Source organism: Dasypus novemcinctus, chromosome 3 (assembly GCF_030445035.2).
Source record: "Dasypus novemcinctus isolate mDasNov1 chromosome 3, mDasNov1.1.hap2, whole genome shotgun sequence".
In the NCBI taxonomy this organism is placed as follows: domain Eukaryota; kingdom Metazoa; phylum Chordata; class Mammalia; order Cingulata; family Dasypodidae; genus Dasypus; species Dasypus novemcinctus.
In genome coordinates this window covers 55,664,124-55,691,303 of record NC_080675.1, presented here as the reverse complement: position 1 = coordinate 55,691,303, position 27,180 = coordinate 55,664,124, and the positions used below count along the sequence as shown (strand labels likewise).

General features: G+C 32.6%; 1 protein-coding gene across 19 annotated transcripts in view; it reads left to right on the top strand.

The window, feature by feature from the left end:
* Positions 1-24,881, top strand: part of KTN1 (kinectin 1) — a 144,251-nt gene extending 119,370 nt beyond the window's left edge. For 6 of the 19 annotated variants that reach the window (XM_058293389.2, XM_058293387.1, XM_071213916.1 and 3 more), the window contains 12 exons: positions 1,154-1,240; positions 4,495-4,584; positions 8,986-9,066; positions 9,830-9,919; positions 10,050-10,142; positions 10,855-10,926; positions 11,169-11,252; positions 11,404-11,487; positions 13,926-14,009; positions 15,981-16,073; positions 17,038-17,154; positions 24,388-24,881. In XM_058293389.2, the coding sequence (XP_058149372.1) occupies positions 1,154-1,240; positions 4,495-4,584; positions 8,986-9,066; positions 9,830-9,919; positions 10,050-10,142; positions 10,855-10,926; positions 11,169-11,252; positions 11,404-11,487; positions 13,926-14,009; positions 15,981-16,073; positions 17,038-17,154 (975 nt within the window). In that variant the 3' untranslated portion in view covers positions 24,388-24,881. The remainder of the gene's footprint in view (positions 1-1,153; positions 1,241-4,494; positions 4,585-8,985; positions 9,067-9,829; positions 9,920-10,049; positions 10,143-10,854; positions 10,927-11,168; positions 11,253-11,403; positions 11,488-13,925; positions 14,010-15,980; positions 16,074-17,037; positions 17,155-24,387) is intronic. The other 13 variants (XM_058293397.1, XM_058293395.1, XM_071213923.1 and 10 more) reach the window with 3 other exon arrangements.
* Positions 24,882-27,180: the final 2,299 nt, after the last annotated feature.

Sequence of the window (27,180 nt, the reverse complement as noted above, 5' to 3'; positions counted from 1 at the left end):
TTGCCTTTTTGTGTGCTTGTGTAACATTACTAACAGGATTGCTTATTCATAAACTTAGGTGAGCTTGTCAATACACTGCTAACATCTTAATTTTGTTTTATAATTGGGATTCCGAGATAAGTGCATGATAATGCCATTCTAATGTAGCAACAGCTCTGGAGGCATTGAAGTGTGGTGAAAAGTGCTAGGACAATGGAGGCTGGCAGATTGCTACTTTATTTGCTATGAATGCTTGGCCATATTTTTTAAGTTACCTGGGCCATGATTTTTTCATCTATAAAATATGAATAAATATCTCATAGGATTATTGGGAGGATTAAGGAGAATTTATGTGACACACCATGTACAGGTTTTGGCAATAAGCATTCAGTAAATGGCGATTATTGACTTATTAGTTTTTGTTTTTTTGTACGTGTTTTTAGCTTTTTTGCATTTCTCTGAAGAAAGACTGAAATGTGTTTATATTTGTTAATGAAATGCTGTTAGAATCTAGATCTTTCAGAGCTCAGTTTCTAATGACTTCTGTTTCTCCTCTAAGAGAATGTTTTATAGCTTTTAAGCCTCCCTATTTGCCTTAACTAGCTCATATAATTCATGTCAGGTTGTTTTATGGCGTACACATTTGACCATGCCAAGAAAGAGATAGAAGTTCAGTGGATTACTGTGTTATTCCTAGGTGGACTTTGAAATGTGTTAATTTTATTAAAACCTATCCAGAGGGAAATATATTATGGTGTAGTGGAAGATTCCAAAAAGTGATATTGGACCTTGTTTCAAAATCATATGTAAAGCTTTTTTGCAATATTTGTGTGCTTACTCTGTTCTTAATCCTCTACTGTTCCATGCACCTAAAATCATATTTGTAATCTTGATTTGTCTGTCTACTTTGGAATGCTTTCCTTGTCATATGTACATAGTAATTGCTTTAAAATTTTCATATTTGATGTGTAAACTAAAACATGGAAAGTGGGCATCTTTATTTTCTCATTCAAACTTCTAAACATTGCTTTTTAATTTTTTGCTAATAAACATATTCCCATTGAAATAATTTTGCAGTAACCAGCATTTAAATGCAGTGCAAAATACTAATGAAGTAAAAACAAAATCTTTCAGTAATGGATAAACTGAAATCATTCTTTCTAAAAATGATTAGGACCTTCGGGAGAAAAACTGGGAAGCAATGGAAGCATTGGCATCAACTGAAAAATTGCTGCAGGACAAAGTGAACAAGACTTCCAAGGTTGTAATGCTAACTCCTAGAAACAATCCATTAAACAGAGAAAATCTGCAGCTTGTCTTAAAATCAGACTAAAGCATTTAATTTTACTGCAATTTAAATATAAAATCTCCTTATCATTCATATTTCTCATATCTGTAATCTCTGCTTTTTCTCATCTACTACTTGAAGCTTTAATTTTGGGCATGCTGATTTGTTGTGATTATGTAATCATTGAAGGTTTGGTGAGCACTGCTTTAACCTGAAGAATCTCAGAAGACCTATGCTACCTATGTATAATCTTGTCACTGTGCCTGTTAGGTTGGTTGACAAAGAATTTTGTTAAACCAGTAAACCTAACTAAATTAAAAAACACATTTAAATAGTTAACATTTATTTGTGATGTACAGTGTACTATCCTAGGTTCTTTGGTGCACACCAAGAAGATTCAAATAAGGTGGAAAATGATAAAAGTCAAAGAAGAGATTGATCCTGGATATGTTATTGGGTAATGGTTCCTTAGGCAGTGTAGCTTCAGAGGTGGAGCTGAACTTTAGCGTTTGAAGAAGCTGGACAGTAAATACCCATGTATTAATATTTAGCATGGCATATGGTATTATTATGGATAATTTTGTTGACCATAGTATATAAAATACTCCTGAAACATATATCCATATATCCCTCTCAGTCTTCAAAACAATGAAGGATATTCTCCCTAGGCTCAAGTTGTTCAAAGGGTATGAAGATTTTCAGTGAATTCTAGTTGAGACATTCTTTTTAAAAATTGAAAGAAAGGTGTATGCCAGTTAAGTATTTTGAAAATTCCCACCAAGAATAAATGTAGAACAGGAGTATCAAATTTTACAGCTGGTTTAATGAAAAAACAAAACAAACAACCTATGTGATTCAGTTCAATATTTTAAAAGTATTTTGTGGGTGAAGGTAAACAATTTTCAAAGCAAATCTTAGTGACACTTGAAGGACATTTTTAGAGGAATATTTTTATAAAAATTTTTCTATCAAGCACATCTTTGTAGTTATATTTCCTTTAATGTAGTGGATTTGTATTTATTTAATACCTACTCATCTGCACACTTATCTTCACTAAAAACTAAATTTGAGACAGCTGGCAGGGTCAGAGAAATCAAGACCAGGGGGGGAAATATCTAAGGCTAAGGTAGGACATTATTGTTTCTTTTTGAGGGTTGTAGTTGCAAAGTCTATTGTGTCAGCAGTGAAGATATTGTTTGGTTTTTTTTTGAAAACTTTATTTTTCACTGTTAAGAGCTACCTTTTAGCTTTAATTTAGTCAGTGAGAGTTTAACTTGTAGGTACTAATCTCTTATTTTATATGATACCATTCCTGCAAGAAGCTGTATGTTGCCTCTTGCATATTATGATTTCAAAAGAAAGTTGGCCCTATTGCATCTTATTTCTAAAGAAAGCTAGAATTTATCTGCATTTCAAAACTCATTACCAATATGTGATGGCTTCTTGTATAGCTAATGAGCCACAAAGAATAGAATTTGCAGTCTTCTGTATTCCAGTGAAATTTAGTCAGTCCTCCAATAACCATAGGTGTAGAGCAATGTTGACTGACAGATGCCTATGTAAATACCATTACTATTTCAGAGGACAGAAGTAAGTCAGATTCATCTTATCTAGGTAACAGAGAACATCAGAGTTTTTCCAGGCTCATTTTTAAAGTAGTAAATATTGAGGAGCTGCTGTTAAACCAGTAAAACCTGATTATGTGACATGGTCACGTGAAATAGTGTGGGAATCAATTAGAATAAAGCTGCTGCCGATATTAGGCCTTTTCTGGGGTTAAAGTGGAATGGAAATTCCTATACTCACCCGAACTATTATGTCAAGTGTATACTTTCTAACTAAAATTGTGTTAGGATAGAGTAAAATAACTCCTCATCCTTGTGGCCCTTGATTATGAATTAGACACTTTCCCCCTTGGGTAGTTTCAAAAAGTTTCTATTCCACAGTGTGCCTTTTCTTAACTGATTTTCTTTAAAGACTGTTCTACTACTTTTTTGGTCAGATGACAAAAATGACTTTTTAATTGCCTCTGAAATAACAGTTAATTATTTTCCTCTAATGAGTATACCTTATTTTATGTAGTAGGTGTATTTCTCCTAAATAGTGGATTTTATTTAGTTATTAAAAATACATCATTAAAATTTCCATTTAAAAAATCTTGCCACTAGTCCTTAATAAAGTGAGTTTTGTGTGTATAGAATAAAATTAATTTCTGGCATTTTGTAAATTGCGTTTTGTCATGTAATTTGATTTGCTTAAATTGAAGTGTGTGCATAGATTTTAAAAATCTTATGTAGACAGTGGGGCAAAGATAGGTTTGAGATCTTGCTAGCTTGCTTGCATCTTGCCACTTCTTGAACTTCACAAGTATTGTTTTGAGACAATTTTCTTGGCTTGGTTTAGATGTGTTTTTTTAATAGTTTTATTTTTAATGTTCTGAAGATAATGTGAATATTAGATTTTTTTTGCATGTGATCAAGTCATCACCCTAATTTTGACAAACCATGGTTTTGAATTTGTGTTAATAATTAATATACATTAGACTTGGATTTAAAATCACCAAATTTAGATATTTATATAAATGTACAGCTGTCAGAGTCCACACACGTGTCAAAATTTGTCTTCTTGATACCTTACATTAGTTGTCGTATGCCATCAGTTTTTCCTCTTTCCTCATTTTCTCATGTGTGCTACCCAACAACGTGCGATGGCCCTTTTTGTTTTGTTTAGCTTAAATAGCTCCACTTGACTTTGACACTAGAAATAATGAAAGTTGTCATTTTAATCCCTATGGTGATATAGCCTTATCAGGTATACATTTTATATAGAGATACTTGCCAGCCAATAAGCCTCAGTTATATTAATCAGTCACATATTTTTAGTACATGTAGTTTAAAATTTTAACTATAGGAAATGCCTTTTTTACAAAAACAAAAAGATTGATTCCTGGAGGGGCAGACACCAAGGAAAAAGTTCATATTATCTGATACTGCCTTAGCTTGATTTACCATAAAACATGATTTGTCATTAAAGATGCTTTAGAGATTTTGCAGATTTTTTCTTTTGAAAGCATTTTGATACCTTAAAATGGGAAATTTTAATGTTTGTCATTATTAAAAAGATTTTAAAAAAATACTGTGACTTTTTTACTCTCTTAGAGCTTAATAGATTGTAGTTTCTTTTTTCCCCTTAAACTCTAAATTTGATTTGGTTCATTTCTGCTTTAGGAAAGACAACAACATTTGGAAGCATTTGAATTGGAAGCTAAAGAAGTTCTGAAAAAATTATTTCCAAAGGTGTCTGTCCCTTCTAATTTGGTAAGATCTTATTTCTTTTTCCACCCCCATGGCATCTTAATCATTATTCAAGGAAGTTGTGAATAAGCAGCAAGCATTTGCACTGGTTTTGATAGTTGTTGTCATCTATTAACTTTTTCAAGCAACAATCTTGAGGATAATTTAGAACAACTTGATTTACTTGAGATTGTGTGTTTTAAGTGGGAGCAGAAAGTTAGTTTGGTTCAAAGAATGAATACAATAAATAGTTGAGGGCAGGGAAAGCCTATGAGTGTGCACTTCAGTTTCTTTAATGGTGACTTTTTTTATATTAGTGGAAAATTATATACACTTTCAAAAGTAGAAGGAGTAGCATAGTGAACTCAGTGTATTCAGTATCCTACTTCAGCAATTATCAGTATCTGACATGCATCAGCATACAAACAACCTTGTTTTTATTTCCTGTTCTGAACTTCCTTGATTATTTTGAAGGAAATCAGGGTACCTTCTGTAAATACTTAAGTTTGTATTTCTAAAAGATATGGATTCCTTTAGGAAAAATAACCAAAATACTATTTTTACATTAAAAAATAACAATACAGCTTTAGTATTTTCAAATATCTAGTCAGTGTTGTCATTTCTCCAGTTGTCATATAAATTGTCTATTTTATTTTAATAACTGTATTACATTTTGCTTTAATCAGGACCAAATAAGGCCAATACGTTGTAATTGGTTTAGGATGTTTTTCAGATCTTTCTTAGTCCACAGGTTCCCCACCTACATCCTCCCATCTTTCATTATTTTTATTTATTAACCTGATAGTTTCCTACAGCCAGTAGCTGGTTGAATCCCCGTGGGGTTGGCATGTTCTTCTGTCTTTTGTGTGTCCTATAAATTGAGTTGGATCTAGAGGCTTGATCAGATTCAGGCTCAATATTTGGGGGGTGATGGAAGGTGGGAAGGTGTAGTGAGGGAGAGCAAGGCAGTGTTGTACATTTCCATCAGGTGATACATAATGCCTGCTTGTCTCTTTGGCCAATTGCAGCTTGTTTAGGCTGTCTTCTAAATCCTTTTGACACAACCCTTCTAAACTTTGGTAGCTTCTTTGCTACCAGAGTTTTTATTTATCTTATATATTTCCTGCCCCAAACTTGGAATCAGCCATTTCTCCAAGGAGCTCTGGTTCCTCTTAGTGGGTACTGGGGTGGTATGCTTTTTAAAGTAAATTTAATAGTCTATGCTATGTGTAGTCTGAGTTGAACTGCTTGTTCTCTTAGACTGTATATATATATATATATATACAAGTAGAATGTTTTGTAACTGTTGAGGATACATTCAGATTTGATCAGATTAGTGTATAATCTACCACTTTAGCAGTTCTGAGCTAATGAAATACCTTGCACTAGGCAAATGTATGGATATACTGCTAGTTCTAGTTCTTTTCTTACATTGAACTAAAAGAAGGGATTCCTATTATATTTTCTATTTTTTTTCCCTTTGTGGACCTAATCTGTTTTTTTTGTTTTTTTGTTTTTTATTTTTTATGGTATTTCAGTATTTTATTTATTTCATTAATGTACATTTACAAAATTAATGGAACTTAATCTAAGAGAAATTCAACTTAGATTACATTTTTAAAAAATCTCAATACCAGTTATTAATGAGAGAGATAATCAAAATAATTATGGTCAAAATTTTTTTGTCAAGAACTTATAAATAAATATTTGGTGCTAATATGTCTACATAAATTCCGTTTTTGCTGTAAAGTTCTTTGGCTACAAGAACTAATTTTTGTTTTTGTTTCCACTTTATATTTTATTAACTTAATGGAAATAATATTTGGGCATTTGGTAGCATTTTATGAGCCAAGAGGGTTGATGATTTGTAATTTCTGTTCTTCAAAGATTATGTGAGTTCACCAGCAATCAAGACCATGTTAATAAAACAGATTTTTTCTTAACAGCAAGCAAGTCGTGACACTATAAATATACATAAATCATCTGTAAAATATGGGTGATACTATTTAGCTTTTGATAAGAGTTGACTATTTCTACATGTAGTCAATGTATAAGAAATGTGTTGAGCTTTCAGTGTGCTACTTAGAATCTAGCTTTATAGGTTTTTAAAAGATGTGAAGGAAATAAGATATTTGCCTTATAAGATAGAACAGTAGGATTAATTAATGTTGAGATGGGTTAATATAATTGGCAGACATAAAATAAAAGCTTTTAGTTATTTTTTTGGTGAAAAAGTCAACATAGAAGTGATCAAAACTATGTGAACTGGAAGGAGGTTTACAAACTTTAAGCAACTAAATCAGTTTTTCAACCAATTTTGACTTAGATTGAATCCCAATATTTGAAGCTGTTAAGTAACATTTTAATAGTATAAATTTAATCTTGGTTCACACTTATAATGTGAGACTGTAATTTTTAAAAAACTTTTTTTACTAACAAATTTGATATTAAAGTTTGATACTATATGGTCATCTTAGCATCAAATTTTGTTTTTTCTTATTTGATAGTGTATAGAGAATCCTGATTCAGCCACATAAAATAAAATTTAAAATTATAGCAATTAATAGGAATTTCATGTTTATTTGTTTTTCTTGGATTAAACTAATCCAGAGACTTTAAAGAAGAGTAGGAGACAGTTTGATTTAAAGTATCTTATAGTACAAACATTCCTTATCAGAATTTAAAATTTAGACAAGAAGCATAAAATATTCAGAATAATTTATTCTGAAATTTAGAATAAGGGCTAAAACTGTGATCTTTGGAATTTTATTGACATCAGTTAACCTGGTAGCACAAATTGAATTTTTGTTGGGTTTAAGCAAGTAAATATGCTTGAGTATTCATACTACTTCTCATTGTGAATTTAAAAATTACTTCATAATACATGTTTCATAATTTGAATGAAATTTTCAGAATTCTGGAGTACTTTCATAGTATCTGAAATCCTTGAATAGAACATCTTCACTTGAACTTTCTGAATGTTCTACTCAAATGTTTAGTTTTTGCTATTTTACTTGAAAATAAGTTTTGAAAATTACGCATTCTGGGTTTTCTGTGTTTTAAAATCTATTAGTAATGGTGCTAGTAAGTAGTAGAGTCTGGATTTGAAACCAGGTCTTTGCCTACAACTCCAGAATTCATTTGCAGATATTCTTGGTCAGGATAAATAATTTATTTAAATGGTAGCACTAATACAAATTTTCCTATGCATTTGTTAATATGCTTGATAGTGTCCCACAGGTTCCTTAGACTCTGTTCACTTTTCTTTATTCTTTCCTCTTTCTTCTCCACAGAGTGGATGATTTTAATTATCTTCAAGTTCACTTATTCTTTTTCTGCCATCTGCCATTTCTTCTATGCTATTGAACTCTCCCAGGGAATTTTTAATTTCTTTCACTATGGTCTACAGCTCTTTTTTGTTCCTTTTTATAATTTTCATCTTTCTGTTTATTTTCTCTTTGTGTTTGTATTCATCTGTTGTTTTTCTGATTCCCTTTAGTTTTTTGTCCATGTTTCCCTTTAGCTCTTTGAGTATGTTTAGGACCATTTAAAAAAAAATCTGTCTGGTATGTCCCAGGTCTGTCCTTCTTCATCTCTGGTTTCTAATACTTTAAGCTTTTCCTTTACCTCAGCCATTGCTTCCTTTCTATGTATGTTTTGTAATCTTTTGTTGAAACCTGGATTTTTGACATTTTAGTGTGTGATTGCTGAAATTTAGATTCTGGGGTATCTTAGGAAAGTTTCCTCATGGTCCTAGGCACTGCATTGTCTGTCCTATAGCCGCCAATCTTTTCCCTCAGGCAACCACAACTTAACTTCTCTAACAGTTCTGTAGTGGAGTTCCATGAGCTGGGACAGTGAGCCTGTGGCAAATATCCTGGTTCAATTCCTCAGGCTGCCACCAGTCAGATTGTGCCGTATGTGCTCCCATTATGTTCATGAGGGCTACTCTGCTCCCTCTGTAACCAGGACCAGGAACCCACTGGGATTATGGGCTGGCTGTTTGCCAAGCTGGTGAGGGAAAGGGGGAGAGTCCAGGCAGAGCACCATGAGAATCAGCACCTTTAGTCTTTTCCTTGATTTAGCACACACTCTATTTCTGCTAGCCTTTAAGTATTCTCTGGAGATTTGAGAAAGATGCTTCTGCCAGTTCTTGGTGGTGGTTCAAAGCTTCTGTGGGGAAACAACCCTGAAGCTTCTTACTTCCCTATCTTGATTGGGGCTGCACTCTGATATAGATATATTTTTAAGATTGGATTATGTACAAGTTATACAACAGTTACATTCCTCTGATATTTTCAGAGGGGGTGGTGTATATGTATGTAGGTTTCATTTATATTCTTATAATTTGGCTATTTAAAATCTTTTTACTTAAGGTATTTTTGGAAATTAATTAGACTTTTCTCCGCCCCCCCCCCCCCCCAGAGTTATAGTGAATGGTTGTGTGGATTTGAAAAGAAGGCGAAGGAATGTATGGCTGAAACATCAGATTCAGAGGAGGTTAAGGTTAGTTCAAGAAGTGACAGATCTGTATTTTAACCAAACATGGAAAAAAGAAGTGAATCATGATTTGTCTTTATGAACTTGGGAAAGATAAAGGATGAACTATGAGTAGAATAATGCTATTTTGAAATAGTTAAAAAAGATGACAATCTTATGTAAATTTTAGTAGAAATGATGTTTTCCTGTATTTGATTTGTGTCCAGATCTAATGTTTGCCATTTCTTTAACTCTTAATCATTTTTTATCTGTATATGTAAGCATCTCTTATTCTTTTTTTAGCCTTAACTTAAAAAAATTAGGAAAGTTGAAATAGATAGGTAGAAAATGATTGGATTGCTGGTATCCCCTAAATATATCATTAGGGTTGTTCAGAAAGAGAAACAGGATGGGTTTTTATCCTTGACTACTGAGATTTGGGGGATTTTTATTTTTTATTTTTTGTATGTCAGTGAGGTGAATAAGACTCCCTTTGCCATGCACGTTGCATAGACATTATGATCTTAAAAAGTGGGTCTACTTTTTATTTTTTACCATCCATCTAAAGAATGACAAGCCTATTTATTATATTTTATAGTTAGCGTTCTTAAGAGTTTTATTAGCAAAATCCAAATGTCATTGACCTTCACTGCTGTTTAGGAAGGTTAAAATGTAATGTTTCATTATAAACGGAAACCATTTATCATAACATACCATTAAGTACTGAAACAAACTTTTACACAACTTTCTGATAAAATTAAAGAATTTTGCTTTATTTTATTCTTTGCAGGTTCTTGAACATAAGTTGAAAGAAGCTGAAGAAATGCACATGTTGTTACAGCTAGAGTGTGAAAAATATAAGTCCGTCCTTGCAGAAACAGTAGGAAACGATTTTTAATTTACATTTTGGAGTTTCTTTTAAATCATTAACTTATTCCTTAGTGGCTTAAAATACTTTTTCTTGGCATTAGTATATGAATTTTTCAAAACAATTATATTTTTTTCTGTAGGAAGGAATTTTACAGAAGCTACAGAGAAGCGTAGAGCAAGAGGAAAATAAGTGGAAAGTTAAGGTTGATGAATCACAGAAGACTATTAAACAGGTATTTAGAAAAAGAACTTGGATTATTGGTTTTCACAGGTGGGCCAGCAGCATCAACGTCATTTGGAAAACTTGTCAGAAATAAAAATTTTTTGGGCCCCACCTCAGAATCTGAAACTATGTGGTTGGGGCCCAGTGATCTGTTTAAATAAGCCCTCCAGTTGATGCTAATATTCAGTCAAGTTTGCAAGCCACAGTTTTAGAGTATGACTAAAGAGTAATGATAGAGTATGAAAATATATTGGGAGGTATTTAAATGCTATGAGATATAACATAAGATAATTCTGTTTACAAAATAAGTTTTAAAACAATTAGTATTTGTGCAATCTTAAATTTTTCTCCTACTTTGGTGTGGTAAAGAGTGTCATCTGTTGCTCACTTATTTTTCTGATCCAATCTGTATAGAATTTAGATGGCTTATGGTTCTTTTGTTAATGTAGTTGGGCATTAAATATAGCTCATTATCACTTAATTAAAAATTAGGCACTTACTGTTGGACTTAATATAATATTATGCATATAGAGTAGGTTTGGACCACAATTTAAATCAAATTGTGTATGACTATCTCATTTTTAAGGTCTTTTAAAATTCAGTATGACTTTTAAGTGTGATTCATTTCAAAACCTCTGAAGTGTCTATTTCAGAATTCTTTGAGGTAAACCTTTCTATATCCTTGGTGATTTACTTGATCATATAATTGTTCTACATTTCAGATGCAGTTGTCATTCACATCTTCAGAACAAGAGCTAGAGAGATTAAGAGAAGAAAGTAAACATACTGAAAATGTATGTTATTTGATCATTTTACTTGTAATTTCCCTTTTTAGCAGTAAGTGTTGTCTTAAGATCTATGTTTTGAGATTTCTTTTACCTAATGATGTAGTTGTGCTTAAGAATATATCTACTGGGGTAGTGTTTGAGACGATACAGTTTTATACTCATAAGTATGATCATACTCCATTGTGGGGAAGCATTGTGAAAGAAAATCTGTAATGTGTATGTTAATTCTTTCTTTGTTGCATTGCTAGCTGAGAAGAGAACGAGAGCATTTGGAAATGGAACTAGAGAAGGCAGAAATTGAACGATCTACTTACGTTACAGAAGTCAGAGAGGTACATATAATTTTTTTCAACGTTCTCAATTCAGATTTAAATTTATAACAGTGATAAAATATTTCAATGTAAGTTGTGACAGCTTCTGGGTAGCATACAAAACATGGAATATCATAAGGAGATCAATCTTAAACTCTAAACTTCATTGCAGCTGAAAGATCTGTTGACTGAATTGCAGAAAAAACTTGATGATTCATATTCTGAAGCAGTAAGACAGAATGAAGAGCTAAATTTGGTAAGACTCTTGTTCTCCACTGAGTATCAAGTAGTCTCTGAAAACACTTCTGTTGACATGTGGAGAAACCATCCAAACTTTTTCTCCTTGCTAACAACTTTAGCTTGGCATTTTTATAAGTTTAAAATTATCTTTATATGCTGATGGCTTCTAAGGTGATCTTTCTTTTCTTGGGTTGTAAGACGATCCTTCTTTTCTTGACTTCTAAGACAATTCTTCTTAGCTTCTAACAATGGCATGTTTGGCTTCCAACTCTTCAAAAAATATTTTCCTTGTCTTATAAAGCCTATTTTTTCATTTCAAAGAAATGAAGCTAACAGACCAACATCAGCTCAGTTGTGAAGATTCTCTTCCAGGCTCTCATAATTAGTTGGGTCTTTTATTTTCTAACTTGAGAGAAGTTTTTGAAGGTTGAAGATACCTATACTTCTTCATTCGGGGCAATATTCCAATCCATTTTATTTAAAAAAAGTTACTTTTTTTTTCTTTTTTTCTTTCTTTTTCCATTCCTTTTTGTTTTAACTGGTTTTTCTACAGATTATAAATAACAAAAGCTTGTGAAATTCCTCATCATCAACATATCAGTTAGAGCATAGTAATCCTAAAACAGTGTACTATAGACTGAGAGATAATCTAAGCTTATAGATACATAAATATTTTATAAAAACATAGAATACTCTGTATTCCAATGCTTAAATTTTCTAAAAACCTACACTGATTTTGACAGACTTAGTTGTTGGAAAAATGTGGTTACTTTGTTCTCTTTCTCAAACAATAGTCATTAGGTCTTCCTGCAACTTAAAATTGTTAGAGCATAGGTTTAGATCTTTTTAAAAGTAGCTGAATAAGCTTCAGGAAGGTTAGGGTAAGTAAGTTTTCTCCTCACCTCGATTTAAGCCTGCCCCATTGGAATTTTCTTATTGTACCCTGGGACATATAGCCAAGAAAACTTCTTCACTCATTCATTTGTATTTGGTCTTCTGTATTATGACAGTGAGTTATGGGAATCAATATTCAGAGTAGTGCTCTATGAAATATACACGAAATATATCCCCCTTTTATTTAAAAATTATTTTTATTTTATTTACCTTTGTTTTACTTTAATTGAACTAATTCCCACTGCAGTATAAGACTGGTGTTATACATATATTTGTAATACATTCCATAGATCAGGGTTATGATATGACAAGTCTATAAGGCCTTTTCCTATAATGTGTTTTTAAAAAATTATTCTAATTGAATTTGCTAGACTTCCATAGTGGCGTCAAAACCACAGGATTATGGTTGCGTCGTCGTTCAGCCTGATGCTTTCTTTGTATTTTTTGCCACTCTGTTTCTGTCAAGAGGTAGTTTTTAGTGATAGTATGTTTACTTTTTTCAAGATGATGCCTTGAGTTCAGAATCACAATAACTGTTAACCACATTTTAGATAAATTACAGTAACTTTTGTATTTTCTTGGGCCATAAGAATATCCTCTCTGATGTAATATATTAAACTCAGAGTTAAGTAAAAGAGTGAAAACTAAAGCATTTGGTTATTTAAATAGTGTTCCCAAAATGAAATTTCCATATGGAATGCCCCCCATTAATTCTCACTCCGTTTTCCTTCAAATGTCAGTATATTTTGCCCTTTTGGCTCTCCAAAACTGTTTGGAAAGTTATTTCTATGGGTGGGAGGATTTTTTAATATACACAAAAGAATTAACTTGATGAGTTTAGTAAGAAAGTTATTCTTTGTCAATGTAGTCCACTTCCTTTATTCATATTTATATGAATTAGAACGGTTGGCCGAGAAGATTATATTACCACTTGAGTTTTATAGAGCTTTATAACTGGTTTGATAAGTTGGTTATTGAGACACATAACTTAAAACTTTTCTTGTTGGTTTAATTTAAGGCATTTTGTGCAATATGACTTTGCCCTATTCCTCTTACTAACGTCTTAAAAGATGATCAACATTTACATTTGTGAACTTTTCATTTCACTGGATTTGTAATGTTCTGTTAGATGGCTTTTAAAATATTATACAATTGATTATTTTATCCAAACTGTAGATCAAGAACACCTTTAAAAACTAACTGGTAAAATTTTTATTTGCCTTTTATTTTGAAATAGTTTAAATATGAGCTACTTTATGAATAGTCAATAGTAATACTTTTCAAAGGCACTTTATTGGAATATGATGGTTATGTTTTTGTATTTGCAGTTTTCCACTCTAAACTCTAGTTAATTTCTATAGCTTTTCCTATGTTTAGCTTTACAGATGGGAACCTCCACTGCTTAGCTTTTCTGTACATCTGGTGCATATTGCCTAATCCACTTTGCTTAACTATTAGCAATCCCATTGTTTCTCATTTGTTCTTCAGTCCTAATTGTATCAGCATAATCAAAGAAGGATGCAATTTAAGTTAATTTGTGGTGTTGCTTTATTTTTACAGTTGAAAACACAGTTAAATGAAACAGTCACAAAACTTAGAACTGAAGAAAGTGAAAGACAGAAGGTAGCTGGTGACTTGAATAAGGTAAGGCGCTGCTTGTCCTGCATATGTAATATTATGATGTCATGTTGTGCCTGATATCTCAAGCAAATAACATGCAAATTTTGGATGTTTTGCTTCATAATATTGGCTTGTTTATAAATTTAAGCTCTGTTTGGAATTAAACTCTTTGAGCTTTTTTTTCTAATCTTAAATTGCTTCTCATTTAATCACACTAACATATTTAACTATTTTATACAGTATAGCTTGAAAATTTAACTTTAATTGGAGTTACTCTTTTTTTTTTTTTTAGAAATTTGCATCCTTAGTTTTTTCTCATTAGGATTTCCATAGATAGTCATTTACAGAGTACATTTCTGTGGATCTTTATGGCTAAAACAAAAAGATGTGTAGACCTCTTTTTCACATTTTATTCTTTTCATTTATTTATTTGTATATGTTTTTCTTCACCTATTAGATTAGATTGCACTTTTACTCTTTGCATTACATTAAATAGGTTATTTGTAATTTTATTTGGGTATTATTTTCGGGGGAGAAGATATTTTAAATAGTATAATACATATATGCTTATATTAAAGCTGCTTTAGAGTTATAGTAGTGTTTATGAGAGGTATGCTCATTAACAAAACAATTAGATAATTAGATGTGTTTATTTAAAAAATTTTTTTTAAGATTTATTTTATTTATCCCCACACCCCACCCGGTGCCCCTTGCTCGCTGTCTGCTCTCTGTGTGCATTCACTGTGTGTTCTTCTGTGTCTACTTGTCTCCCTTTGTTGCATCATCTTGCTGTGCCAGCTCTCCACAGGCATTGGCCACCAATTCTCTGTGGTGTGGGCCAGCTTGCCTTCACAAGGAAGTCCTGGGAATCAAACCCAGGGCCTCCCATACAGTAGAGGGGAACCCAAACACCTGAGCCACATCTACTTCCTAATTAGATGTGTTTTTTAAAAGTTGAAAAATATTTTGTCGGTTCTGTAGGTTATACTTTATAATTGTTGTCATGCAAAGTCTGTGAGTCCAGAATTAATTTGATATCATTGTTACTAGTAGATAAAATGTGAATTTAGGAAGTTTGTTTTAGAGCACAAACTTAGCCATGATTGAGCAATCTAATTTACTTGGATACATGATTTTAATTTTTGCCCTCTTGATCAAAATAATAAAGCATGCAATTTTGGTCTAGCAGTTTAGTCTCTCAGGTTCTTTAAGGATATTAAACAGGTACTCAAAGATATGAATATGCCATGTTCTTTAGGATGGCTAAATATAGGTGACAATTTATTTAAACTCCTGTATTTATACAATAGATATACTGTGCAGCACTCCATTTGAAATTTGCACATAGTATTTATTGACATGAAAAAGTTTAACAAAATACTTTGTAAAATTTTATATAAATGAGCTTTTACATATATGATGTTTTATGCAAGTTATAAAGCAGCATATATAAAAGCTCATTTATATAAAATCCTCTGTCATTTTCTGAAAACAAATATATGTATAGAGAGGAGTAGACCAGTGGTCAGCTAATAGCTAATTTTTCTGTAAAGGGCCAGAGAGCAAATGTATTCGGGCTTGAAGGCCACATAAGGTCGCTGTTGCACGTTCTTTATTGTTGACTGTTTTGTTATGGTCAATTCTTTAAGAATGAAAGAACCATTCTTGGCTTGTGCCCTGTACAAAAACAGATTGCAGGCCGGATTTGGCCCATAAGCTATAGTTTGCTATAGTTAAACTAAAAGTCAAGGGTGATTATTTGTGTTTTCAATTTCTTTATACATTTTCTGTATTGCCTGAACTTTTTAAAACAGCATGTGTTTTTATAATCTGGGGAAGAGACTGCTTTTACATTTTGAGAAAACTTTGAATTTACATTGCATTTCGAGAAGAGTTTTCATCTTGTATGAAATATGTAACAAAATCACTTATTTTCTCGTATGTATTGATTTGTCAGTTGTGTATTTAGTGTTTATCATATTATTTTCCATACAGGCCCAACAGTCATTGGATCTTATCCAGTCAAAAATAGTAAAAGCTGCTGGAGACACTACTGTTATTGAGAATAGTGATGTTTCCCCAGAAACGGTACATATTTTCTTTTATCCAAAATCTCTGGGGCTAATTACCTTATAAGTTCTGAGAAGAATTAAAATGTACACAACCTTTCTCTGACTAGAAATATACTTCTGTAGTGTGCTACCATTGGTTGTGTTGTACTCTTAACCTTTCTTTGAAATATCCTACTTCTGAAATGCATTGTTTCATTGATGATGTTTTTCAGTTTAGCTCAGTAAGTATTCTGTTAATTTTAAGATTTGTGTTGAGAGGTAGTATGACATACTGATTAAGAGTATAGATTCTGGGGAGTGGGTGTAGCTCAGTGGTTGAGCACCTGCTTCCCATGTATGAGGTCCTGGGTTTAATCCCTGGTACCTCCTTAAAAAAAAAAAACAGCAATCAAAAATGAGTATAGATTCTGGAGAGACTGGCCTATGTTGAATCCTGGTCCTGCCACTTAGTAGCTATGTAACTCTGGGCATATTCCTTACCCTCTCCATACCTGAGTTGTTTCATGTGTAAAAGGCAAACATAATATAGTACCTATCTTGTAGGGTTGTTGAAGGAAATAAATTAATAAATATATAATCCACTTGGAATTGGGGTTAGCACATAGAACAGTGTGTAGCACTAGTAAGAACTCAATAAATGTTAATTGTTTTTACCTTTGTTATGAAGATGCTCTCCTTTCATACTGGGTAATTTTTTCCTGAAAGTTGAAGTGGATTTTTTTCTGATACTCATAGATTTCTAGATTTTTCCCTTTTTTGGCTTAGTGACATTTATAATGTAACTTTCTTTGGTTGCATCTACTTTTTATCAGTAGTTAGCAAACACTATTCCTGTGTGGTTTTCGTTGTTGATTTTGACATCATTTTTCAGATTTTTCATGTTTGTCTTTAAAACGACAATCAAATGTTTTCTGTTTTTATTAAAAATGCCTTTTCCTTGTGTTTGAAATTTTTCATCACTTCCATCTTCTTTTTACCAGTCTTCTGAGAAAGAGACAGTGTTTTTAAGTCTAAATCAGACAATTACACAGTTACAGCAGTTGCTGCAGTCAGTAAGCCAAGAGCTCACAAAGGAGAAGAACACTACAAGATACTAGGTAAGAATAACTGAAGTATTACTGTCCGCTTGTGGGTAATTGACATCATCTATGTGTATATATGTATAATCTGTGTTTACCTTATATTCAGGGAACTCTTATTGCCCTAAAGGAAATATTCCCTCATCTCTCCTATAACCTCTAGATGACAGCATTGACTTTCTTGGAGTTTTATTTCCATCTTGTGCATATTTTTAAGGTCTCGTACCTTGGAAGGGGAAAGAAAAAAACCTTAATCTTTGCCTCTTGACCTTTTTTATAAAACAGACTTCATGTAACTTGGTTGCCTGGATTTTATTCATTGCCATAATGTTAGTTTATCCTAATTTTAGTTCTGCTGAAGTATCTGTGTGATTTTTTTTTTTTTTTAATGGCTTGCTAAAGTGACCCTGACCTTTTTATTGAGGTAAGATTGCCAAATTGAACATCAGGTCATCATAATTTCATTAAATTGTTGATTTTAACTTTGCTTTTATTGGTAATCCAAGAAATCCATTCTTTCAGGTGAAAATTTTAATTGAGAGTAATGAACCCATCATTAACCCAACCATGACAGGGGCTTTTACTGCTATTTTGGAAAACTCTGATTTCTTGGCATTTAAAAATGACTCATATTCTAGCTAGTGAATGCAGGACTTTTGTTGTTACTTGAGCTTTACCTCTTGCATGGTCATTATGTCACACTTTCTAAGGTAATTAGAGTAGTCTAATACACACTGAGTACTTCAGATAATCTTTTTTGAAGCTGCTTGTTCTAAAACAATCATATTGTCCTGTGGAACAGTGACCCATGAAACCCACTGGGGCAACTTATCACTCACTTGTCCCTTTCAGACCCCACCCATAAGACTATGTCCATTATATAGGGCTTTATGTATAGGTTAGGCTTCCTGAAGTATTGGGATGGGCCTCTATTTTGATAGTACAGGAGCATTCTGTCTTACTGTCTTAGAATGACTATTCCTAAAATTGCATTTTGCCAAATTAAAGCTTTATTTATATTTTCACCTTTTCTACTTTGTCAGCAACACTGAACAGTTTTCTAATCCTTGTTAGACTACTGATTTAAAGAGAGAAACCTTTAAAAAAAAAGCCAACTCTGAGATACCTTCAATGTTTAGTTTTATAATCAAAAAAACCTGTTTGAGTAATTAGACCTTTACATTCCTGAATGTGAAATAAACATGTAATCTTTTTCTTATTTTGCTCAGTAAAATTGGTCAGAAGATCAAAAATGGTAAAGACAATGTAAAATTTAACCTTCTAATACTGATGTTGTATACCATTTTACCTAAAATTTGAAGGAGTTAACTGCCTCTGATTTCAACTCAAGAAAACACTTTTTTGTTTTGTTGCTAATGTAATCCGTTTTTGTAATGGCATCAACAAATAAAAGGATACTTGTTATTCATACTTGTATAATTTTCATTTGAGCTTTTATAGATTTCCTTAACACTATAGGTCAACATAATTTCAAACAATTATTAATTGTGACCATTAAACAAGGCAAGATAAATATTGTTGTTTATACAACTTCTCTAATCAGAGCTTTGGGTCTTCTCTGTGCTTCTATGTAATTTAAACTGTGCCCAAAGTGGCTTCGGGTTACAGAATGGACAGGGCAGACATTTAAAAGATTTCAGACTTACCTACCCTCACTTCAGGTAGAGGATCTCTACTTTATTTTTATAATTACTATTGTGGTTTTTTTGTTTTGTTTTGTTTGTTTGGTTTTGGTCTGGCACTGTTTATATAGTTTATGTGTTCTTTTTATTGTTAAAAGTTTTAAAAGTGATTGAAAACACAGGACTCTTAAGATGTCAAATAACCATTGACAAATATCTTGTCTCATTGAGCATTAAAATTACCTGTTAGGTCATGCTGTGGTGTTCTTGCTTTTCTTAAACATGCCAGTCAACCTTCTACCTTAGGGCCCTTGCCTGTCTGTTGTTCTCTCTGCCCTTTTTTTTTTTTTTTCCTTTTGTAGATCTTCCTCCCCATTTCCTATTCCACACCAAAAGAAAATAAAAGAGAAAAGAAAAGGAAAGAAAGGCTGCCATTCCCCCCCATCCCCTTTAAAAAAAAAAAAAAAGGTTACTTTTTTAGCTTTGGGTTAGCAGGACTAGTAACTTTATAGTATACTTTTTGTTCACAGTTACCTGGTTTTCCTTATGCCATACATTTATTTGCCTGGCTTTTTTTTGTTGTTGTTAAACATTTATTGGAACGCAGATGATTTATAAATGACATGCTCTTAATATAGTGTTTTTTACACACACTCTGCATTTTCTGCATGTTTATTATGTAAACGTACAATTTCTATAGTAAAAAAAAAAAAGCAAAACAAAAAACAACCTTTAAGCCTAGACAAATTATTTGTTAAAACTGATCATCCAGAAATAAATATAAATGTTGAAAGCACAGCATAGGATTTATAATTAGTAGTGCTAACATATAGGTATGATAATGTGGATATGTTAATGGTTTTGCTTTTTTTTTTTTTTTGAGTAATGAAAATGCTGTAATATTGATATGATGAATGTGCAACTCAGTGATTATACCAAATGCAATTGATTGTACACTTTAGATAAATTATATGGTTTAAATGAACAAAAAATATAATAGGGTGGGTTGGGGGAAAATATACCAAATGTAAGATATGGACTATAGTTAGTAGTAATACTTGGAAGATGCTCTTTCATAATTTGTTACAAATATTTCACAGCAATGCAAAGTATTTGTGGAGGTATAATATTTGGGAGCCCTGTATGATATGTGTTCTTGTTTTATAAGTTCACTGCTTTTACTATACACCTATTGTTTTTGTATGCTCATGTATGAATGATACACCACTTCAATAGTTTTTAAAATGAGAACAAAACAAAAAACCAACTGACCATCCAGGCCGAATAGATGTACAGACAAAGTCACAGGTCAGCTTGCGTGTTAAGTGCATTATGTGCACACATATGTTACATACTATAAATAAAGTGACATTAACTTTTGAAAATGATTGTAAAAACTGTTCATAAAATTTAAAAGATGAATACCTATAAGAAATAAATTTTAAAAATGAAATAAAGGCAGGTAGGGGACTCGACACTGAAGACATCTTTCATACTGCTACTTATTCTGAAATTATTAAATAAAAGGTAGTAATTTAGCATTTAAATTGCTGTTCTATGAGGAAATTTAATTAATTCAAATGGGTAGGGAAATGATTTCTTTCTTTTTCAACCAAAAGATTTCCAGCTAATAAATTGAGAAAGAGTAAATGAATTAGGCAGTCAGCCTTTTGCAGCTGTCATTGAAGTGAATTATTTTTCAAAGTCATTGATGAGTTGTAGAAACATAAGGGAATATTTTGTTATGGATCAAGACATTTCCATAGTGCCAAGGATCACTCCACCAATTAGGTAAACACAAAAGGGGAGATAAGTGCATTCACGATAATTACCTTCAGTGATCCAGTTTACCAAATATGATATTGAAACAATCAGATATAATGTACCTAATAGCTTTGCAATATAAAATTTACAGCATCACTCTAAAGTATGTTTTTTTCCAAAAATATATCTCCTAAATCTAATCAAAATGTTAGATTCAAATCCAGTTTCTAGGTATAAAAGTAAAGAACAAGTAAACTAACACAAGGAAACAATCAGACAAATCCATAGTCTGTAAATCTCTACCAGAAAAAGTAGTGTGCTTTCTTAGAGAGGAGATATAGCTAGATTAAAGAGAAGACAGCCAAATGCAGTGCATGAACCTTCATTTAGTTATATTAGACAGTTTTTATTTTCCTATATATATGGTAATAGTGCTGTTGATTGTGTAGGGAAATATTTTAAGAGACATGCTGAAATCTCAAAGGTTGAATTGTTTTAATGTTTGCAGTATTAAAATTATTCAGAGAAAAATTGATACATGTACAGAAGCAAGAATGTTAAAGTGCTAACTATAAAGAAAAATCGAATTGTAATACAGAGTTCACATGTACCAAATATCTTCTCCCAGTCTATATGTTGCCTTTTTACTTTTATAATGAAGTTCTTTGCACAGTTTTTAAATTCGATGAAGTTCATTTTTTTATTTTTTCTTTTGTTGCTCATGATTTAGGGGTAAACTCTTAAGAAACTATAGCCTAGCACAAGTCAAGAAGGTGCTTCCCTCTGTTTTCTTCTAGGAGTTTCATAGTTTTGGTTCTTTTTTATCCCTCCCCCTCCATCACCCCTTCCCCCTTCTCTACTGTTTTTGCTGTCTGTGTCCTTTCACTGTGCGATCTTCTGTATCTGTTTCTCTTTTTGTCTTCTCTGCTTGTCTTTCTCCTCTAGGATTCATTAGGATTCAATCCTGGGGACCTCTGATGTAGAGAGAGGTTCCCTGTCAATTGTGCCACCTCAGTTCCTGGTCTCTGCTGTGTTTCACCTTGACTCTCCCCTTCTTCTCTCTTTTGTTGCATCATCATCTTGTGTGACTCACTTGTGCAGGCACTGGCTCACCACGCAGGCACTTAACTTGCTGCACAGGCACTCGGTTCACTGTGTGGGCACTGGCTCACCACGCAGGCACACTTTCTCTTCTTTTTCACCAGGAGGTCCCAGGGATCGAACCTGGGTCCTTCCATTTGGTAGGTGGAGACCTTATCACTTGAGCCACATCCACTTTCCAGATTTGGTTCTCATATTTTGGTCTTTGATCCATTTTGAGTTCATTTTTATAGGGGTCTACCTTTGCATATCAATATCCGGTTTTCCCAGCACCATTTGTAGAAGAGACTCTTCTTTTCCCATTGAGTGGTATTAGCATCCTTGTTAAAAATCAATTGGCCATCTATGTGAAGATCTATTTCTGAACTTCAGTTTGATCCCATGTATCTGTATATCCTTGTGCCTATACCATGCTGTTTTGATTACTATAGCTTTGCAATAAGTTTTAAAATCAGGAAGTGTGAGTCCCCCAACTTTGTTCTTTTTCAAGATGTTTTTGGCTATTTGGGGCCCCTTACCTTTCCATGTAAATTTGATGATTGGCTTTTCCATTTCTGCAGAGAAGGTTGTTGGAATTTTTGTGGGGCTTGCATTGAATTTCTAAATTGCATTGGGTAGACATGACATTTTAACAATATTTACTATTTCAGTTCATATACACAGGATCTCCTTCATTTATTTAGGTCTTCTTCTTTTAACAATTTTTATAGTTTTCTGCATGCAAGTTATTTTTCTCTTTGGTTAAATATATTCCTAGATATTTAATTCTTTTAGTTGCTGTTGGAGACAGAACTTTCCCCCTTGATTTCTTCTTCAGAATGGTTATTATTAGTGTATAGAAACATGGTTTTTGCTTGTTGATCTTGTACCCTTCCTCTTTCCTAAATTCATTCATTAGCTATATTAACTTGTGGATTTTTCAGGATTTTCTATATAAGGATCGTGCTATCTGCAAATAGGGAAAGTTTTACTTCTTCCTTTCCAATTTGGATGACTTTTAATTTAGGTTTGATTCCTCTTGCTAGAACATCAGTACAGTGGTGAGTAATAGTGGTGACAGTGGTCATCCTTGTCTTGTTCCTGGTCTTAGAAAACTTTCAGTCTTGTCACCCTTTAGTATGATGAGATGTGGATTTTCCATATGTACCCTTATGTTATTAAGAAAGTTTCCTTTTATTCCTAGTTTTCTAAATGGTTTTATTAAGAAAGGGTCTAGATTTTTGTCAGATGCCTTTATTGCATCAATTGAGATGATCATGTATATTTCCCCCTTCTATTAATGTGTATTAAATATTACAGGAAGGAATAGACCCAAAGAGAATATATAACTTGCCCAAGGTCACATAGGTAGTAATTGGGCAAGCTGGGGCCCAAACCAAGGTGTTCTGGGTCCAAAATCTTCATTTTCTGTAATCCCGGTACTCTGTGCTCTGATCCTCTTGTCCTGCATTCTTTTCTCTTCATTCGAATTTCTTGTTGCCAATCTCTTATAGTTTCTTCAGTAAATTCTGACTTTTTAAATTTAGTGTTTGGTCTTCCAGTAATGAATTGGAGAGGCTTATGATATCCAGGGAAAAAACTGAGTTGAAGTTTTGTGTATGTTTGTTACATGTATGTACAGTTCTTCCTTTTCCCCTTTACTAATTCTTGTATGATGCCAGTTGTCCTTTGTTTCTGAAAGAAAAAAGTCCTTTTGACCAGTGAACATCTAGTGCTATTGAAGTATGCTAATGGCCCAGATAAAAACTAGCTTTTCTATACCTTACATGTGACTGTCATATGGATCAGGTTTTCATTTTCTGTATGTTTATTTAGTAGTTCACCATTAATTTACTGGTGGACTCCAGACTTTCTGATCAACAAATTGTTAATCTTGTTTTAATTAGAGAATATGACAACTGTTGGTAACTGAGCTTTTTATTTTTTAATTACTTCTTTTCCTCTCAACATTTTATTTTGAAAAATTTTGCATGTACAGAAGTTGATGTCAAACCATTTGAAAGTGAGTTTCAAGTATCATGATAGTATACCCTCAAATAACTTGTACTTGCCTCTCCTAAGAACATGAACATATTCTTATAAATACACAGTACAGTTATCAGATCCAAAATAAATAGTAGTTCTGTACTATCCAATATTGTTTCCAATATTCAATATTCAGATGTCCCCGATTGTACCAAAAATATCTTTTAACTATTTTTTCTCAGCCAGGATCCGATCACAATTCACACTTTCTCATTTGGTTAAATACGGTTAGATTCTCTCTGCTTGATTTTGAAGTTCAATTCCTTTAGTCATTTTTTTCTAATTTAGCTTCATATGACCCCTGAAAATCCGTATCTGAAGCTTAGATTGTTTATCCATGGGTAGAAAATTATAAATTTCAATCTTTCATTCAGTGCTACTCACTCACCTTACCTTCATGTTCTTTTGAATAGGATTAATAAAAATAGATTCTCAGTGCTGTTCTTTTAAATGTTTTCTAACATGATTTAAAAATGCCTTATCTTATTCTTATTTTGGTTGGAGGTTTGGGCTCAAATTTTTTAAAATCCTTATAAAAGCCTCTTCTGAATCCTGAGGTTTTTTTTTCTTTTAGTTATCTTTAGTATTAATTTCTTTGAGCTTAGTCAAAAGGGCCTGGCTAGACCAAATGACTGTGTACTTTTGGTGTTTGACAAATGTGTTCTTACTGGCTTTTATTACTTTGTTTTAAAATGAATTTCTTTCTGATCTTTTACAGAGTGAAGTAATTGGGAAACTGTTGGAGGATAACAGAAGGCATTGTATTATATTTTGCCAAATTAAAGCCTTATTTATGTGTTCACCCTTTCTACTTTGTCAGAAACACTGAACAGTTTTGTCTTTTCTAATCCTTGTTAGACTACTGATTTAAAGAGAGAAAAACCTTAAAAAAAAAGCCAACTCTGTAGACACCTTCAGAGTTTAGTTTTATATTAAAAACTTGTTTGAATAATTAGACCTTTACATTCCTGAAGGTAAAATAAACATGTAATCTTTTATCTTATTTTGCTCAATAAAATTGTTCAGAAGATCAAAAATGGTAAAGACAATGTAAAATTTAACATTTTAATACTGAAGTTGTACACTGTTTTACCTAAAATTTGGAGGAGTTAACTGCCTCTAATTTCAACTCAAGAAAACACTTTTTTGTTGTTGCTAATGTAATCAGTTTTTGTAATGGCATCAGCAAATAAAGGATGCTTATTATTCAGACTTGTATAATTTTCATTTGAGCTTTTATAGATTTCTTTAACACTATAGGTCAACATAATTTCAAATAATTATGAATTGTGACCATTAAGCAAGGCAAGATAAGTATTGTTTATACAACTTCTCTAATCGGAGCTTTGGGTCTTCTCTGTGGTTCTGTGTAGTTTAAGCTGTGCCCAAGGTGACTTTGGGTTGCAGAATGGGCAGGCAGGCATTTAAAAGATTTCAGATTTACCCACCCCCACTTCAGGTAGAGGATCTCTACTTTATTTTTATAATTACTGTTGTGGTTTTTTTGGTATTTTTTTTTTCTGTTTTTGGTCTGGCACTGTTTATATAGTTAATATGTTCTTTTTATTGTTAAAGAAAGTTTTAAAAATGATTGAAAACACAGGACTCTTAAGATGTCAAATAACCATTGACAAATATCTTGTCTCATTGAGCATCAAAATTACCTGTTAGGTCATACTGTGGTGTTCTTGCTTTTCTTAAACATACCAGTCCACCTTCTGCCTTAGGGCCCTTGTACTATCTGTTCTCTCTGTTTTGTTTTGTTTTTTTCTTTTGTAGATCTTCCTTCCCATTGTCTATTCCACACCAGAAGGAAAGAAAAGAAAAAAGAAAAAAGACTGCCAATTCTCCCTCCACCACTCCTTTAAAAAAAAAAAAAAGAATTAGATAATTTTTGTAGCTTTGAATTAAAGGACTAGTACTTTATAGTATACTCTTTGCTTCCAGATATCTGCTTTTCCTTATGTCTTACATCTCCCTGGCTTTTTTTCTTGTTGTTGTTAAAGTTTTATTGGAACACAGATGATTTATAAATGACATGCTCATAATATAGTTGGTTTACATACACTCTGTGTTTTCTGCATGTTTTTTATGTAAACCTACGACTTCGTGTAGTTTAAAAAAAAAAAAAAAAGAGTCCTTAAGCCTGGATTTGCTTATTCTATACATTTCATATAAGTGAGATCATACAGTATTTGTCCTTTTGTGTCTGGCTTATTTCACTCAACATGATTTCTTCAAGGTTTGTCTGTGCTCTTTGATGTATCAGAACTTCATTCCTTTTTACAGTTGAATAATATTCCATTGTATGTATATACCACATTTTGATCATCTATTGATGAACATTTGGGTTGCTTTTGACTATTGTGACTAATACTGCTTTACACATTGGTATACAAATATCCATTTGAGTCTCAGATTTCATTTCTTTGGGTATAGACCTACAAGTGGGAATGATAGGTCATATAGTAATTCTATGCTCGATTTTATGGGGAACTGCCAAACTCATTTCCATAGTGATTTCACCATTTTACAAACCCACCAACCTTGTGTAAAGGTTCCATTTTCTCTGCATTCTTGCCAACATTTATTTTCTGTTTTATTAAATTTTTAAAAATAGTGGTCATTCTAGTGGTTGTGAAGTGGTATCTCATTGTAATTTTGATTTGCATTTCCCTGATGGACAGTGGTATTGAGTATTTTTTCATGTGCGTATTGGCCATTTGTATATCTTCTTTGGAGAAATGTCTGTTCAAGTCTTTGCCATTTTTTAAATTGGGTCATCTATCTCTTTGTTATAGCAGTTTTTTATGTATTCTGGATATTAAACTTTTATCAGATAAATAGTTAGCAATTATTTTCTCCTGTATGTTATCTTTTCACTTTCTTGATAATGTCCTTGAAGTACAAAGGCTTTTAATTTTGATGAAGTCCATTTTTATCCATTTTTTTTTTGGTTGTTGCCCATGCTTTTGGTGTCTTATCTATGAAATCACTGCTAAATGCAAGGTTATAAAAGGTTTTCCCTATATTTTCTTCTAAGAGTCTTTGTTTTAGCTCTTATGTTTAGATCCTTGATCCATTTAATATTTGTATATGATATGAGTTTGGGGTCTAATTTTCTCTCGATCATGATTTCCAAGCAATTGTCTACATCATTGGTTCTGAAAAGTGTGGTCTGCAGACCCTTAGAGGTACCTGAGGTCCTTCCCATGTGTCTACAAGGTCATAAATATTTGCATAATACTAAGATTGCATTTTTCACCATATTGACATCTGCACGATGGGGCCAAAGCAATGTTGGTATTACAACCCATCCCATGAAGGGCATGGATTGGTGTGACAGCAAGACCAAAGGACACACTCAACAAGGTGTCAGACATAAGCTTTATTTATTGGGACTTAAGGTCGGGACAGGATCTTTGGTGGTGGTGGCAGGCCAAAGAGTGAAAGTAGTGCTCTGCAAAGAGGTTGGAAATCTAGACAGCCTATACTATACTAATACTATACT